Source organism: Peromyscus eremicus, chromosome 3 (assembly GCF_949786415.1).
Source record: "Peromyscus eremicus chromosome 3, PerEre_H2_v1, whole genome shotgun sequence".
Taxonomy (NCBI): domain Eukaryota; kingdom Metazoa; phylum Chordata; class Mammalia; order Rodentia; family Cricetidae; genus Peromyscus; species Peromyscus eremicus.
This window is the reverse complement of record NC_081418.1, coordinates 124,620,339-124,635,956: the sequence shown is the minus strand read 5'-3', so window position 1 is coordinate 124,635,956 and position 15,618 is coordinate 124,620,339. Positions and strand designations below refer to the sequence as shown.

Genomic DNA, 15,618 nt, shown 5'->3' with positions numbered 1-15,618 from the left:
CCTATCTCTTGTCATAATGTTCTGTGCCCATCGGAAGCTCTTCTGGCAGCCCAGCTTGTCTTTGGGAAGGGGCACTCCTGATGGCTGACCTTCCAGTTTCCTCATCTGTATAGTGAAGGCTCTTTCCCCAGGCACCCCAGTCTTCCTGAAGAGGAAGCTAATGTCTGTCACTGGGTGGCGACTGTGGCCCTTGCTGATGGAGGCCCTGCTGCTGGTCAGCTCTCGTTATGAGCCTTGCCTCCCATTAGTCAAGCCAAGCCCAGAGAACTTTACTTGCTTTTTTAATTTGATGCTGGATCCAGGATGGGGCAGTGGAGATCAGAGCAGGGGGTTCTCTAGCCTCCTAGTCCCCATGATCCTCCGTCTCCGGCATGTCAAAATAAGGGTCAAGGGTTTGGGGAGGCTCAGCCTCTTCTCGGGGTAGGCCTCAGCCCTGGGTTTGTCGCAGAGTCTGGCCTTGAACTTGCCTTTGGCCTTGACTTTCCTGTGGGTGCTAGGAAGAGGTCCAACTCCAAAGGGCATTGGCCACAAGGCACTTCCAAAGTGGGAGCCTCCAAGGTGCCGGGGAATAGCAGCCTCGGTGTAAAGGAGGGGAGGGAGAGAGAGATGATCAGGCCTCTGTCTTGGAACAGGGTTCTGGGCAGGACAAGCCCTTCCCTGGGGCACTGTATTGTCTGGGCGATGCCCTCTGTCTGTGCCCGTCAGCCCCGATCCCACTGCTCAGCACTACCCGCCAGGGTGTGAGGCCCAGCTCGAGGCCCACCTGTCCTGGCTTCAGCATGCTGGGTGCCAGCTTGAGATCAGGGTGAGGTGGGAAGGACATCAGAACCTTGGCAGTAGGTAGAGTCATCAAGGCCTTGCCTGTGGTTGACAGAGCCTTAGAGCCCACCAGCTGGCCATGCTGCAGTCTGAGGACCCGGCCCTGGGGTCGGAGCACGCAGGGAGAAGGCAGCCATGCCTTGGAATGGAGACTAGGGAAGTGGGGAGGGGCTGTGGGAGAAGGGAAGCCATGAGGGTCTGGGGAAGGCCCCAGCCTGACCAGTTGTTCCACAGGGCATATGCAGAGGTGGGGGATGGGAGGCGAGGGCAGATGGAGCCCCTCCCAGCTCCTCCTCCAGAGGCAGTGGGAAGAACACGGGGTTGGGGAACCAACAGACCTGGGTCTGCATCCCAGCTCTGCCCCTTCTGAGCTGTGCAACCTCGGGCAACGTCCTTAAACTTCCTGCTACCTCGGCTGGAAAATGGGGACAATAGCACCTATCTCACTAGGCTGCTGTGAGGGCTAAGGGGGCTGGTTAGGGATCGGGAAGGGCACGAAGGTAGCACCTTTCCCCAGAGAAGTGTGAGGGCAAAGGCTAGCTAGAGCAGCAGCCAAGGTCTGGAGTCCTGGGACGCGCACTCTAGGACCAAGCCGTGGCATCTTCTGGTCTAACTGCCTGGCAGGGTGACTACTTTGGAATAATCATTTGGTTGTATATTTAAAGATATTTGGTGAGCAGTGTTCATGCTTGCTATCACTGGTGGCCTTTTGGCAGGAGGGCAAGCCCAGATGCTTGGGAAGGGCTTGTAGAGGAGGCAGAAGTGGCTTTGGGAGCACTGGGGTTTGGGGGGGACATCGGATTACCCCAGGCCTCAGGCTGTTTCAGACAGAGTGACCTGTTGAAAGTGTGGCCCACCCTGACTTCGGGGGGCTCCCACTTCTGGAGGGTGAGGCAGACCAGGGCTGTGGCACTTTTTGCCTTGCCTTTCTTCCCCTTTCCGGGGACCGAGGTGGTAGCAGCAGAGTCTGGCTTCTCAGTGTGTCCCAGGCTCCTGGCCCCAACATCTTTCCTAGAAGCTGACCTGTGGGTAGGGGATCCTGAGTCCTTGCCTTCCCCAGAGCCTTGCTGGGTCGGCAGATGAGGGAGTGATGAGCGGACCCCTGTCCGCCGATGACCCACTGCCATGGGCTTCTTGATGGTAGAGCCCTCCACCAGGAGCCGGATACCCACGTACTGGGGCACCTCCACAGCAGGCTGTGGGCAGGAGAGAAAACAAGGCCACCTCAGACACTAGAGATGGCAGTCACACCATCTAGTGACTAGTGACATAAGGCAGAGATGGATGGAATCAGTTTCCGGAGTGTCTGGTCAGGAGGCGCCTCTGAGAAACAGGAAGCTGCATGGATTCTCCGGGGTCTAGAGGACCTAGAGTCAGAGCCCTAGGGATCAGGAAACAGGAAGCTGCATGGATTCTCCGGGGTCTAGAGGACCTAGAGTCAGAGCCCTAGGGATCAGGAAACAGGAAGCTGCATCGATTCTCCGGGGTCTAGAGGACCTAGAGTCAGAGCCCTAGGGATCAGGAAACAGGAAGCTGCATCGATTCTCGGGGGTCTAGAGGACCTAGAGTCAGAGCCCTAGGGATCAGGAAACAAGGGAAGCAGAGAGTCTCAGCCATGCGGACAAAGCACTCAACCCCACTGGTCACCATGGCGACCTCTGGCCTGTGTGAGAATGCAAGTGGTTTCGTGCCATGGGCAGCCAGAGATGATAGATTGAGCCATGGTTTCCTGTGTGGAAATGTAATTCCCAGGGTGAATACCAAGTAGAGGGATGGGGCTGAAGAGATGGCTCAGCAGTTAAGAGCACTGGCTGTTCTTTCAGAGGACCCAAGTTCAATTCCCAGCACCCACATGGCAGCTCACAACTGTCTGTGACTCCAGTTCCAGGGGATCCATCACCCTCACACAGACATACATGCAGGCAAAACACCAATGAACATAAAAAATTTAAAAAAAAGCCGGGCGGTGGTGGCGCACGCCTTTAATCCCAGCACTCGGGAGGCAGAGCCAGGCGGATCTCTGTGAGTTCGAGGCCAGCCTGGGCTACCAAGTGAGATCCAGGAAAGGCACAAAGCTACACAGAGAAACCCTGTCTCGAAAAACCAAAAAAAATAAAAAAATAAAAAAAAATAAAAAAAAAAAAAGAGAGAGGTACAATAACTGCTGTCCTCAGTAGGGCCTCTGAGGGTAGAGAAGGGCTTCAGGGTGGACTCCAGCCTAAATCCTAGTAGCTTTCTGAGGAAAGGGAAAGTTACAGGCAGTTGTGAGCTGTCTGATGTTGGTGCTGGGGCCTGAACTTGTGTCCTTGACAAGAGCATCAAGTGCTCTTAACTGCTGAGCCATCTCTGCATCCCCAACCTGTTCTCGTGGTCAAACTGTCTGTGGTAGTATGTCGTCATAGCAACAGAAAACCGACAGATACACCAAGTGGTACACATTCGGGGGAGAGATGTTGAGATGGCCTAAGGAGTACAGGTACTTGCTGAGTTCAAGCTCCAGGACCCGTCGGGTAGGAGGAGAGAAGTGACTCCCACAAGTTGTCCTCTGACTTCCACATGTGTGCTGTGGCATGTGACTACACATATACACAAACTCAAACACAATAAATAATATAAGGAAAACGAAAAAAGCCACAAAGGGGAGAACATGACTTCTAATAGAGAGCTCTGGAGGCAGCCGCTCAGTCCAAGGTCGAATTTGGCATCAGAAATTAGAGAGTCTGCTACTTGTGCCTTGTGACAGTCACATGAGGTGCCAGAAATCCCTGAACCTCATCAGCTTGTTAATCTATCTTCTAGTTTACAGGACATTCAGAGAACAGGCTGAGCTGAAGAACTCAAGGAGACAGACAGACAAAACAGAATGTGGGACAGTGCTACGGGCTGGCCTGCCGCCTTCCAAGGGTCAGGATGCCCGGAATAAAGCAGTGGAGTTGTCCTGGATAAAGGAGGTCAGAGAGACAAGCCACCAGTGTAGCCACCAGATCAGCAATAAAAGATATCCGGGGACAAAGGATATTTGAGAAAGGAGAGTGCCCAGCCACTCAGTTTTGTTTGTTCTGAGATGAGGGTTCATGTGACCCAGGCAGGTTGGCCTCAAGCTCACTATATAGGCAAGGATAACTCTGAACTCCTGATCCTCCTGCCTCAGCTTCCTAAATGCTGGGATTACAGGAATGTGCTGTCACGGCCTGTTCAAATTTTGCTCTATTTTAAACTGCGAATTACTTCCTCTTTCCCACCTCCCCTCTTCTCTTCCAAGACTACATTGTTTGTGACAGAATCTCATTATAAAGCCCTGGCTGAATTGACATTTGCTATATAAACCAGGCTGCTTGTGAACTTGTGACAATCCTCCTCCCTCTGTTGCCCAAGCACTGTGATTACAGGTATATGTGTACACCTGCTTTACTTTTTTAAAAGCTGGAGGTGTAGCTCAGTAGTACTGCACATGCCGAGCACACAGGCCTGGAGTCCATCCCTGACACCTACTGATGATAGTCCTAGCAAAACTGAACCCTGTTGCCAGCACATTATTCTAAGATGATCAGGAGCTGTAAGAAACATGTGGTCAGTGTTTTCCCTTCCTGTAGCAATCCTAGACCTCGGTGAATCTTAGCTGGAAGACTCTTACTTAAAAATCATTCTCAGAATTCAGAAGCCCTTAAAAACATTCTTTCAAAGTTTTGTTTGTATGGTTGTTGTTTTTTAAGTAGGGTCTCACTCTGAAGCCCAGGCTAGCCTGGAATTCACTATGTAACCCTAGATTCCCTTGAACTCAAAGTGATCAGTCTTCTAAATACTACGGGGTGGGAGGTGGGAGCCCCATGTCCAGCTGTGATGGCTAATCTAAGTTGTCAACTAGACTGGACTGAGAAAACCTAGGATTTCTGTAAAGCATGCCCCTGGTGTGTCCGTAAGGGTGTTTCTAGAGAGAATTAGACCATGAGGCTTTGACCTAATGTGTGACTTCAGGCAGTGGTGGATTCAGAATTCTAATAAACTGCTGGAGTTTGCAGCACTGTGGAAAACGGGCCTTGGTTAGACAGTTAATTTCCAAGCTGGGTGTGATGACTCACACCTATAATCTTAGCACTTGGGAGGCTTGAAGCAGGAGGAATGCCATGAGTTTCAGGCTAGCCTGGGCAACAGCATAAGTTCTAGGCTAGCCTAGGCTATACAGAGTAAGCCCCTGTCTCAAACAACTAAAAAAAAAAAAAAAAAAAGCAAAAAACAAAAAACAAACTATTGTTTTTGGCTGAATAATAGACAATCCTATACTTATTATAAACAAGCAAGATCAAATCTGCTTTTGGAAGAAGATGAATAACACAGTAATAATCATAACAACAATAACAGACACTACTAATTGACTCTTGATAGGCCTTGCAGCTCATGGAGCTCCCAGCAGCCTTACTGGACAGAGACAGTAGTAGCTAAAGCGGTCCTGTGTTCTCCGGCTAGGCACCCTAGAAATCTCTGTGTGAAGATCAAACTACTTCATTCTTACAGCACACAAAGGAGGAGCCAGGTACCATCTTACTTCACAGACGAGGGAATGAGCCTATTACCTAGAGGCTTCAATTGGAAACTGAGCAGATCCCAGAACCTCTGAAAATATTATCTGTGAATACAAACTCATGGCATTAATGGCTCTCAGAGGACAGTAACCTCCACAGATGAGGAGACAGGCCAGAGGGACATGTCTATGTTAAGACATCCTGTGGGGTCAGGCCAAGAACACAGGTCTTGAACTGTGTCTCACAGTAGACCCCAGGGCTTTGCTGTGGGGTTGCCTGTGGAAGGTGCTGGAACATCTCACCTGCTTATAGATGAGCTCAAAGGCTCCTGTGTCACAGGTGCGATCCAGTCGCCGGTCAATGACCACACGCAGGGTATCTGCTTGCACACCTGCACAGAGGCGGGCGGTGACAGCTGTGGATGGTGCCATGGTGGGGCTGGCATTGATCTCAATCAACCAGGGCCGGAAGTCTTCCCCAAACACAAAGTCGGCCCCATAGAGCTCAAAGCTGGCCTTTCGGCACTGCACGGTGTCTTGGGAGGTCTGCAGGGCATGGATCACAGCAGCCTTCATGCCAGGTACAATAACACTAGCCCAGGCATTTGGGGCGCCCAGCTCCTGCAAGTGGGCCTGAAACCTTTGGCTGGACCACATGTTGTCCGGGGGCAGCATTGGGTGCCGGTGACAGGAGGCCTCCAAGTGTTTCTGGATGGAATTGTTACACAGGTGCACGGAGCTAGAGTGGAGTAGACAGACAAATTCAGTCCTGGAGTCCAGTTTCAGGGCTGCAGGCAGAAATCCTGCTGTCAGCCATCCCAGTGAGCTTAACTGAGATGGGCCTCTGCTGGAAGATCAACAGGACAGAAGCACAGAAGCCGCCCCACCCCCCACCCCCATTCACCTAAGACCAGGGCTATTCCTTTCTCAGAACACTCGGGTGTTGCTGACAGGCCACAGTAACCAGTTCACCCTTCGTGTGTGTGGTAGGGAATAAGACAGGGAGAGGATGGACCCTGGGTGGTCAAATCCCAGCTTCACCAATGACTAGCTGTGAGATCTCAGGCAGATCATTTCACCTGCTTGCCCCGCTCATCTTTAAAATGGCAATAACTCACTTCTTTATGCTTGAGAAATGACTGTGGTATCACCCAGCAGAAGCACTTATCATATGTGGAGTGCTTGATGATAGACAGCTAGAGTGTATTGCTGCTCCAGTGTTCAGATGTGGAGACTGAGGCTGGTCTGTGTCTTTGAAATGGTCTCATGTCACCCAGGCTAGATGAAAATTTGCCATGGAGCTGAGGATGACGGTGAACTGATTGCCCTGCTTCCACCTTCCAAGCACTGGGATCACAGGCACCCACTACTGTACCTGGCTTGATTTTGGCTCCTGCCTTAGCCTCCCAAGTTCTAGGATTACAGTCACGAGCTACCACATTGGGCTTGTTTTGTCTTGAGAGAGGTCTTATTATATAGCCCAGGATGTCTCTAAACTCAAAATCCTTCAGACTCAGCCTCCCAAGTGCTGGGATTACAGATGGGACCACTGTGCCCTGACAGAAACTGAGGCTTAAATAGTTTTTCACATCTCTAGAGGAACACAACCTGGATGCTGATGAGATGGAATTTGAACCCAGGCCTCATCAAGGTTTCCTCTCATCCCAAGAGCAAACACAGGTTGCCTTTCCCCTCTCAAGTTTCTCTTAGTCTGCCATTACCCAGACCTACATTTTCTTCATGACACATACCACCTTCTAGTCTGTTAGCCGTGATTACTCAAGCTCATTGCTAGGCTGTAAGCCCTTGATTAGCTGCAGTTCTTGTTTTGCTCATTTCTGTATCCCAAGGACACCCTCTTGGCGAGTTCCTGCGGTGGAGGGTGGGTGGTGGTGAAGAGCCTGCCTCCCTGCCTACAGAGTCCACTGTTCTGCCTGCCAACTTCCCCCTAGACTGGGCACTCAGGGGAGGCGGAGGGAAGGCTCACTTGTCCAGGTTCTTCAGGGAGAAGGGCTGTGTGGAGAAGCGGATGTAGCTGTCTCGGTAGAACCACACCGTGAGTGGGTTCCAGTCCGTCACCAGGAACCACTGTCTCAGGTCAAACTTGGTGCCGAAGATGAGCAGGGGCCGCTCAATGTACTTCTGCACAATCCACTTGCCGTCCTTCATGAGCATGGGGTTGCAGTCCACCAGCTTCAGCATCTCCTCCAGGTGGTCCATGCACATAATACCTGCAGGGGAGCCCAGGTAGTCAGGGACCAAAAGGCTTGGAGAAGGACCGGAGGACCACAAGTATCCCACCATCCCCACGAATCCAGCCGAAACTTAACGTTGCCCCCAACCCAGTCAGAACCATCTTTCCTGTAGAAAAGCTAAGAACTTAAATACTTTTCTAATTAATTGTTTAATAGGCTTTGTTTTGCTATATACAGGTAAAAATTTAACTGAGGGTTGGGGGGCTGGACAGATGGTTGACATTAAGAGCATTTGCTGTTCTTGCAGAGGACCCCAGCACTTATATGGCAGAACTCCAGTTCCAGGGGACCAGACACCCTCTTCTGGCCTCCATAGGAAGCAGGAACACACACAGGGCACATACATACAAGCAGGCAAAACACATATACATAATAGTAAATAAACATTAGAAAAAAATTAAATAAGGGCAAGATGGGCAGTGGGCAAAGGCACTTGTCACCAAGGTTGATGACCTGAGTTCAGTTCTTAGAACAGACCCCTGTAAGTTGTCCTCTGACCATTCTTGTGCACATTTAGATACTGTGGACCACGAACATACACTGCTTCCCTCCAACAATGAATAGACTAGGAAACTGAAGGCATACAGAAACCTCCCACTTTGTCCAGGGTGATGCTAGCTGCCGTGCCCAGATCCTATGCAGAGCTTTCCAGGTTGCATGACTGATCTGTGCTTTGCTTTCATAGGCTCATGGAGCTTGGCGAGGCTGTGGGATGAAGCTGGGCCACCTCACTCTGTTACAACTAACTCTGGCTACAAGGTCTCATGTCCAAGGACACATGCATTTTCTTTCCTTTTTGCTTTTCTCATTTCCCTTCTTCTTTCTCTCTTTTTCTTTCTGAGTCAGGGTCTCACCGTGTAGCTCTGATTGGCTTGGTACTAGCTCTGTAGACCAGGCTGTCCTCGAACTCACAGAGATCCACCTGCCTCTGCTGGATTTAAAGGCGTGTGCCACCATGCCCAGCTCGTTTTCCCTCTCTTTTTTTTTCTTCCTTTTATTTATTGTGTGACAGGTTATCATGTAGTCCAGGCTGGTCTCATGCTTACTGTGTAGGCAAGGCTGGCCTTGAACGCTGCTTTGGTTTCCACTTTGGATGATAATCTAGTGCCCGGGGCACAGATACACTTTCCTTTTTCTGTTTTTTTAAATTCACTTTTATCTTAAGTGTATAAATGTTTTACATATGTCCATATGCCACATGTGTGCCTGGGGTCTGTGGAGGCCAGAAGAGGACTGGATCCCCTTGAACCAGAGATACAGTGCGGTCACTTTGTGACACCACTCACCTGTACATTGTCATGTAGCTCTTTTTTTGGGGGGGGGGGTTTCGAGACAGGGTTTCTCTGTGTAGCTTTGTGCCTTTCCTGGGACTCACTTGGTAGCCCAGGCTGGCCTCGAACTCACAGAAATCCACCTGCCTCTGCCTCCCGAGTGCTGGGATTAAAGGCGTGTGCCACCACTGCCCGGCATTATTATTATTATTATTATTTTGCATGTAGCTCTTTTTTAATAAAGAGTATCATCATCATAAATTTTCTGTCTGTTTCTCAGGAGGCTTTCTATAGTCTTTAAAGGCCAGGCTGATGCTGGACCCTCACGTGTACACAGTAGATCCACTGAAGTGACTCAGTGAAGGTAAGGCTCAGAAAAGGTCTTATGGGTAGTGAGAAGCAAAGCAGCCACATCGGTGGGGGACCACCGACCGCACACCATGCAGGTGTGTGCTGCATTTAGCCATCACCTGACAGACTTAGCACCATCCCCATTTCACAATGGAGAAAACAGGTTCAGAAAGGTGAATCAACTTGTTCAAGGTCACACAGCATATTAGTAACAGAGCTGAGATCCAAACCTGGCAGTGGGGCAGTCTGTGCTGTTAACTTCCTTCATTTCTAGTGGTAGATAAAGGTACTAAAACCGGAAGAAGAGGTTGCTCCCCCTACCTCGGCCTCGGGACTTGGCTCCTGGCTTCACAATCCAGATGTTTCGATCCCCCTCCATGTCAATCTGGGGTACCACGGCCTGAAGCTGCTGAAGAATGTCTTCACAGCGATGGATCTGGGCCTCCAGGTGTCTGAGTTCTGCCCCTTCACTGTGTGGAGACAGTGGGACTTGGAGAGGTTGGGGCCTGAGGCCAGATGAGAGGGTAGGACAACAGGACACACAGCTTCCTGCCCCGCAACTGTGCTCCAACCTGCTTTGGTCATGTCTGCCCCCGAGACACCTAGATTTGTCTTCCTGCTTTCCATTCCCAAATCACCAACGACCTCTAACCTATCTGGACCACAACCCTCCCCAATTCTACACTCTACCTACTGACACCTTCTTCCCTAAGATCCCAAGGACCGGGCACTCACCAAGCCAGGCTCCCTGCCAGACTCATGCCCCCCACGCCCACCCCAGCCCCACTCCTGGCAACAGCCCTCTAGGGAATTATTACTCAGACAATTTTAGGGAAATGCAAATTGAAGCTGGGAGAGTTAAGGGACCTACCCAAGGCTACACAACAGGTGGAGTGGCTGAGCCAGGGTGCAAAAGCCTGACTGCTTCACCCAAGCACTCGGGATTAAGAGGCAGGTGAATCTCAAGTTCAAGGCCAGCCTGGTCTACAGAGCAAGTTCCAGGACAGGACAGAGAGGGCTACACAGTGAAAACCCTGTCTCAAAAAACAAAACAAAACAAAACAAAAGGATTCTTAGTTTAAGAATGCTGAGCCAAGCTGGGTGTGGTGGTACACTCCTTTAATCCCAGCATGTGAGAAGCAGAGACAGGCGAGCCTCTAGAGGCCTGGCTGGTCTACAGAGGTTGAAACAAAGAAACAAAAAAACAAAAATAAAAGGAAAGAAAGCTGAGCCTGAACAGTCGCTTTGTCCATGTTAAAATAGGAGAAAACTAATTCCACAAAATTGCCCTCTGACGACCACAACACTTGTGTTCTCATGTACACCAATCTAAAGGAAAAGAGCTGGGCAGTGGTGGCCCACACCTTTAATCCCCGAGACAGAGGCAGGAGGATCTCTGAGTTTCAGGCCAGCCTGGGCTACAGAGACAGTTCCAGGACAGCCAGGCCTGTTACACAAAGAAAGCCTGTCTCAAAAGAACAAACAAACAAAAAACAAAGAAAAGAAAAGGTTGCCTTGGGGCTAGGATATAGCTCACATAGTAAAGCTCTTGCCTAGCATGCCTGAGGTCCTGAGTTCTAGCCCATCCATCACTGTAAAAATGGTAAGTACTGTGGAGCCTGGCATAATAACTAGACAACTGGCTTTTTTCATTTGCCCAGCTGCCAGGACTGCTCTGCACAACACACTTGCTAACCAGATTGGTGAGTTTCCCCTTTCCAATCTCCCTCACCATTTCCTGCAACTGTAGCCTGAGATATATTCCTGGTGCTGGACCCCGGGGGGTCCTCAGCTGCTACACTCTCTCTTGACAAGTACTGAATGCTGTCTGGACTCCCCCCAGCCCTTGCCCCTTCCAGGACAACGATTCCGGTAACTTGTGGTGTTAATTTATGCTGGTCCACAGATTACCTATCCTCAGGGACGCTCGAGATGGGAGCCTGGGATCCCGTTTGTTATTTGAATTTTTTATTTTTTTTCTCTTGGCTGCAGTCATGGGACATGGAGGCTTCCTCCTCTTGATTCCACTCCTCCTTTGAGAAGTTCCTTAAATATCCCCAGACACCAGTAAATTTGGCGACCTATTTCACGGGAATCATCTAACTTCTGCCAGCGAATGGGCAAATGAAGAGAGTTACCTTATCCCCACACTTTTACCTACGCTCTAAACCTCCCCTGATCCTCTCTCTCCTGCCCACTTGCATTCCTGAACCTAAGAATCTCTGACCGTATCTTTTTTTTTTTTTTTTTTTTTTTTTTTGAGACAGGGTTTCTCTGTGTAGCTTTGTGCCTTTCCTGGAACTCACTCTGTAGCCCAGGCTGGCCTTGAACTCACAGAGATCTGCCTGCCTCTGCCTCCTGAGTGCTGGGATTAAAGGCATGTCCCCCCACACACACACAGCTAAGAACCGTATCTTATCTGTTCTCAGGTACTGGGAGGGCCGTTAAGTAGGACAGGTCTGGAAGCAGGCTAGCATGCATGCAAATAAGTTTATGATCAGGACCCACATTGGGATCATAATAATCCTGATGGCTCTCTAGCCAGAGATCAGTTTACAACCTGCCTCCTGGTGGGTCTTCCTAAAGCTGTCCTCAAGCCAGCAAACTATCAAAAAAAAAAAAAAAAAAAAAAAAAAAGTAATTCAAGACACGGAATAAAATCCATCTCTTGTCTCCCAGAGCTCCTGACCCCACAGGCAGAAGTTTCAGCTGTGGCATTTAAGGTGCATCATGGGAGAAACGAGAAAGCCCATGAACAAAATTGCCAAATGCTGCATAAGGGCTACCAAGTCCCTGTTTTAGAAGGCCACATGGGCTAGTGCATGCCCCGCTGGGCCATCAATTGAGCCTTGTTCAAAGTGCCACCTAGAGAGATAACTGGACAGCTGACTGCCCCCGGGCACCCAGGGGCATGAGAACATCAAACTTAGACCTCCAGCAGACCTCCTAGGCTTGGCCATGGGCTCACAGGGAACCCAGGATACAGCATGGGGCTATCTGTTTCCTTCCTGTTGGACACTGAGCCACTTATTCAGTCTTGAGGGAGTTTTGGGGTCCCACCTCTTCTTCTCATTTCCCTATTGTTGGGGTATATAAGGAGGACGGCCTTACCCACCTCACCAGACTTAATTGTACTTTCAGGGTTACTTAATAGGAAAAGATTTTCCAGCTAAGGTAGGAGCTTTCATTTCATCGCTCCCTCCATGTGCCTCACTCCAGACCTGTCAACAGTGCTTCTCATGCACAGTGACACAGACAGAGCTCTGCTCTCTCTCAAGTTCCAGAGGACATTAGGATCCACTGCCTTGTCACCAATCCTGGAAGAATGAGTTCTCACCCCACAAGCTTTGCTCTTCCTGATTTTCTCTTCTAATTAACTACTCAGCTAATTGTTACAGGATCATCATAGAGCTGGAGTCCAAGGACCATCAGATATGCCCAGGTGTTACGGAACAGTAACAATCAAAAGGTATTTACATCCCCAGACCCAAAAGTGTCTGGGCTCTGCAAAAACAGACTTTAATATAACAATCTATTACTGTTAAATGCTCTCAACAATTGATCACCTGTGTCTCCTGGATGCTAAACTAATAAAGGAAACAGGTGCCTTAAAATAATCTGTCTCTGATAAGGCTTATCTCAGGCAAAAATTAAAAACATGTTCCAGCCGGGCGGTGGTGGCGCACGCCTTTAATCCCAGCATTTGGGAGGCAGAACCAGGTGGATCTCTGTGAGTTCGAGTCCAGCCTGGTCTACCAAGTGAGTTCTAGGAAAGGTGCAAAGCTACGCAGAGAAACCTTGTCTCGAAAAAACAAACAACAATAAAAAACCGGGGTTGGGGATTTAGCTCAGTGGTAGAGCGCTTGCCTAGCAAGCACAAGGCCCTGGGTTTGATCCTCAGCTCAAAAACAAAAAAAACAAAAACAAAAAGAAACCCCAAAAAACAAAACTAAACAAAAAAAAAAAACCATGTTCCAATCTCTCTCTCTCTCTCTCTCACTAACACTAACCAAAAAAGCAGAGTACAATGTCATGTCATGGTCACTAGCCCAAGACTTTAATTTTCTCATAGCTGCTTCTTTTTTTAAAATATTTATTTATTTATTAATTATGTATACAATGTTCTGCCTGTGGGCCTGAAAATGGCACCAGATCTCATTATTGATGGTTGTGAGCCACCATGTGGGTGCTGGGAATTGAACTCAGGACCTCTGGAAGAACAGCCAGTGCTCTTAACCTCTGAGCCATCTCTCCAGCCCCGGCTGCTTCTTAATATGGTCAAAATTTTTCTGAGCTCCAGAGAATCCACCTGGACAGGTCAGCGAGCTCCGGAACCAGCTTGGATCCACCTGGACAGCACCCAAAAGCAGCAGGCGACCCCAGGACAACTGGCTACCTCAGAAGCTCCCTTCCCTACCCCCAACCAAGAGCCAACCGATGCCCACCAAGTCAGCTGGAAGCAGTTTTTCCAGGAGAAATGACGCCCCTATTCCTGTTCACCCACTTTTTTTATAATAAGCAAAAAGTCTGGAATTTTGTCGTGTCTCGTGACCTTTCTGCCTGGTAACAGCGCACTAATATTTTTTAAAACATCAACCACCCCTGCTCTCTCCCTACCCCAACTCTCTTGCTCACACTAAAAGGTTCTGAGTTCTACATCAAGGAAACCTGTTAAATTCACTATGTTTAACCCAATAGTTCCAATTGTGACTGATCACAAAGCCCCTTTCTGTGACGTCTACTTCCTTCCCATGGGATTAGGCATCCTGTGTCACACAGTGACAAATGGCCTCTAGGATGAAATCTAAAAGCCTTAGATTACTGTTCTGAGTGAACACCTCAAGCCTGTGCTGACTCCACAATACAAATTAGCCTGTCACATACCATTCTCCAAGGTGGATGCTATTTTTTAAATCAATTTTGCATTTAAGAAAAAGTTGTTTAGGAAGCTCAATGATGTTCCCAGGGTAACAGAGCTTAGGAGATGGGAAGAAAAAACTGGAATTTAAGTCTACTGACAACCCAAGCCACCACCTTGGGCACATGCTATGCTTAGGTGGGAAAAGTGGATTAGACTCTCTCATGGAGCTAGTGGGAGCCTCTGAGGGTTCCTGAGCAGGAGCATCCAGGATAACAGGAGGTGGGGGGCTTGGGCTGTGCTAGATGGAGAAGGTCTGACCGTAACCCCTGTGCCTATGCCTACAGCTCTGCCTACAGGGCACTTACTGGACTACTTGGTAGTAGCGGTGCAGGAAGAAGGACCAACCATCAGGGCTCAAGTACAGTGGGGCATCCGGGTCCTTGTCGATGTCCTTGTGGGCCATGCTGCTAAGATGCTCCTCACAGGCACTCAGAGCCTCATCCACAAACTCTGGGGACACCATCACTGCCTTTTTTTCCTGTTTCTTGGGCAGTGGGTTTTCTGTGGGGATGGAAGGGACCTGTAAATAGCCCATGTCGAAGCAGGTAATGTTACATATGCCATCGTCCTTTGCTGACCTGAAACCTATCACTTACCTGAGGCCCAGAGTGAACTTGATCCCCAGCCACCCTGAGACGTGCCACTCACTCACCGGAAACTGCTCTAAATTCACTTGCCACCCTAGCATTTTGTCCCTGGGCACCTCTTACTCAACTAAGGCTCCAGCCTAAACATCCCAAAGGTCTCTAGAGCATGCCTACCCCAGCATCTACCAGCAGCTCTCTTTCCCTGGGCCCCTTGACACAACTTGGCCCTACAGTGTACCTGAAAGCCTTGCCTAGGTGAACTCAGATACACATGAAGCCAGATCTGACTTAGCTTTCTATACATCCCATGGGATACCGAAGCATCCCTTCTCTCAGAATCCTGATGGACATCAACAGCCCTTAAGCTGAAAAGTCCTAATGTACTCGTGCAAATGGAAGCATTCATATGGAAGTGATATGCCAACCTCTGCCCAAGAGGACCTGATGCACACTCATGACCCTGGCTCAGCCCTTTGCCTATTTAAAAACTCTGACATACAACCATGCCCTCAACTGCCCACCTGCAACTTTGACCCATACTTGAGCTCAGCACACAGAAGTTTAAGTGCAGGGTCTCTGGCCACACAGGGTCTCCTGTGGCCCAGATCCTGGCACACAACAGTCTTTTGGGTACCTGATCCACCTAGGTCAAGGTACCAAATGACAGCAATTGAAGTTGTGTATGTAGGGGTCCCTCTGGAAGGGCCAGGGAATTTTCTTCTTCCAGTAAAGCTGCCCACCCCTTCCCAGAGTCCCTTGGCCACGGAGCCCCAGTATTGCAGAGGGGAAGGGAAAGCAGTATGTTGGACCAGCATGCAAAGGGTTTCTATGTCTCCTCCCTTCCCAGATGTTCCTTATGTGCAGGCACAGGGTTTCTTGGGAACATCTGTACATA

At 49.5% G+C, this 15,618-nt stretch overlaps 1 protein-coding gene across 10 annotated transcripts in view; it reads right to left on the bottom strand.

Annotated features, from left to right (window-relative positions):
* Positions 1 to 265: 265 nt before the first annotated feature.
* The window catches only part of Ttll3 (tubulin tyrosine ligase like 3), a 25,789-nt gene continuing 10,436 nt past the window's right edge, over positions 266 to 15,618 (bottom strand). For 4 of the 10 annotated variants that reach the window (XM_059258361.1, XM_059258359.1, XM_059258355.1 and 1 more), the window contains exons 8-14: positions 14,442 to 14,637; positions 9,537 to 9,685; positions 7,326 to 7,569; positions 5,642 to 6,077; positions 1,745 to 2,015; positions 764 to 990; positions 266 to 576 (exon numbers count right to left, since the gene is read on the bottom strand). In XM_059258361.1, coding sequence (XP_059114344.1) covers positions 319 to 576; positions 764 to 990; positions 1,745 to 2,015; positions 5,642 to 6,077; positions 7,326 to 7,569; positions 9,537 to 9,685; positions 14,442 to 14,637 — 1,781 coding nt within the window. In that variant the 3' untranslated portion in view covers positions 266 to 318. Of the gene's footprint in view, positions 991 to 1,157; positions 1,235 to 1,744; positions 2,016 to 5,641; positions 6,078 to 7,325; positions 7,570 to 9,536; positions 9,686 to 14,441; positions 14,638 to 15,618 lie in introns of all 10 variants that reach the window. The other 6 variants (XR_009378356.1, XR_009378355.1, XM_059258356.1 and 3 more) reach the window with 5 other exon arrangements.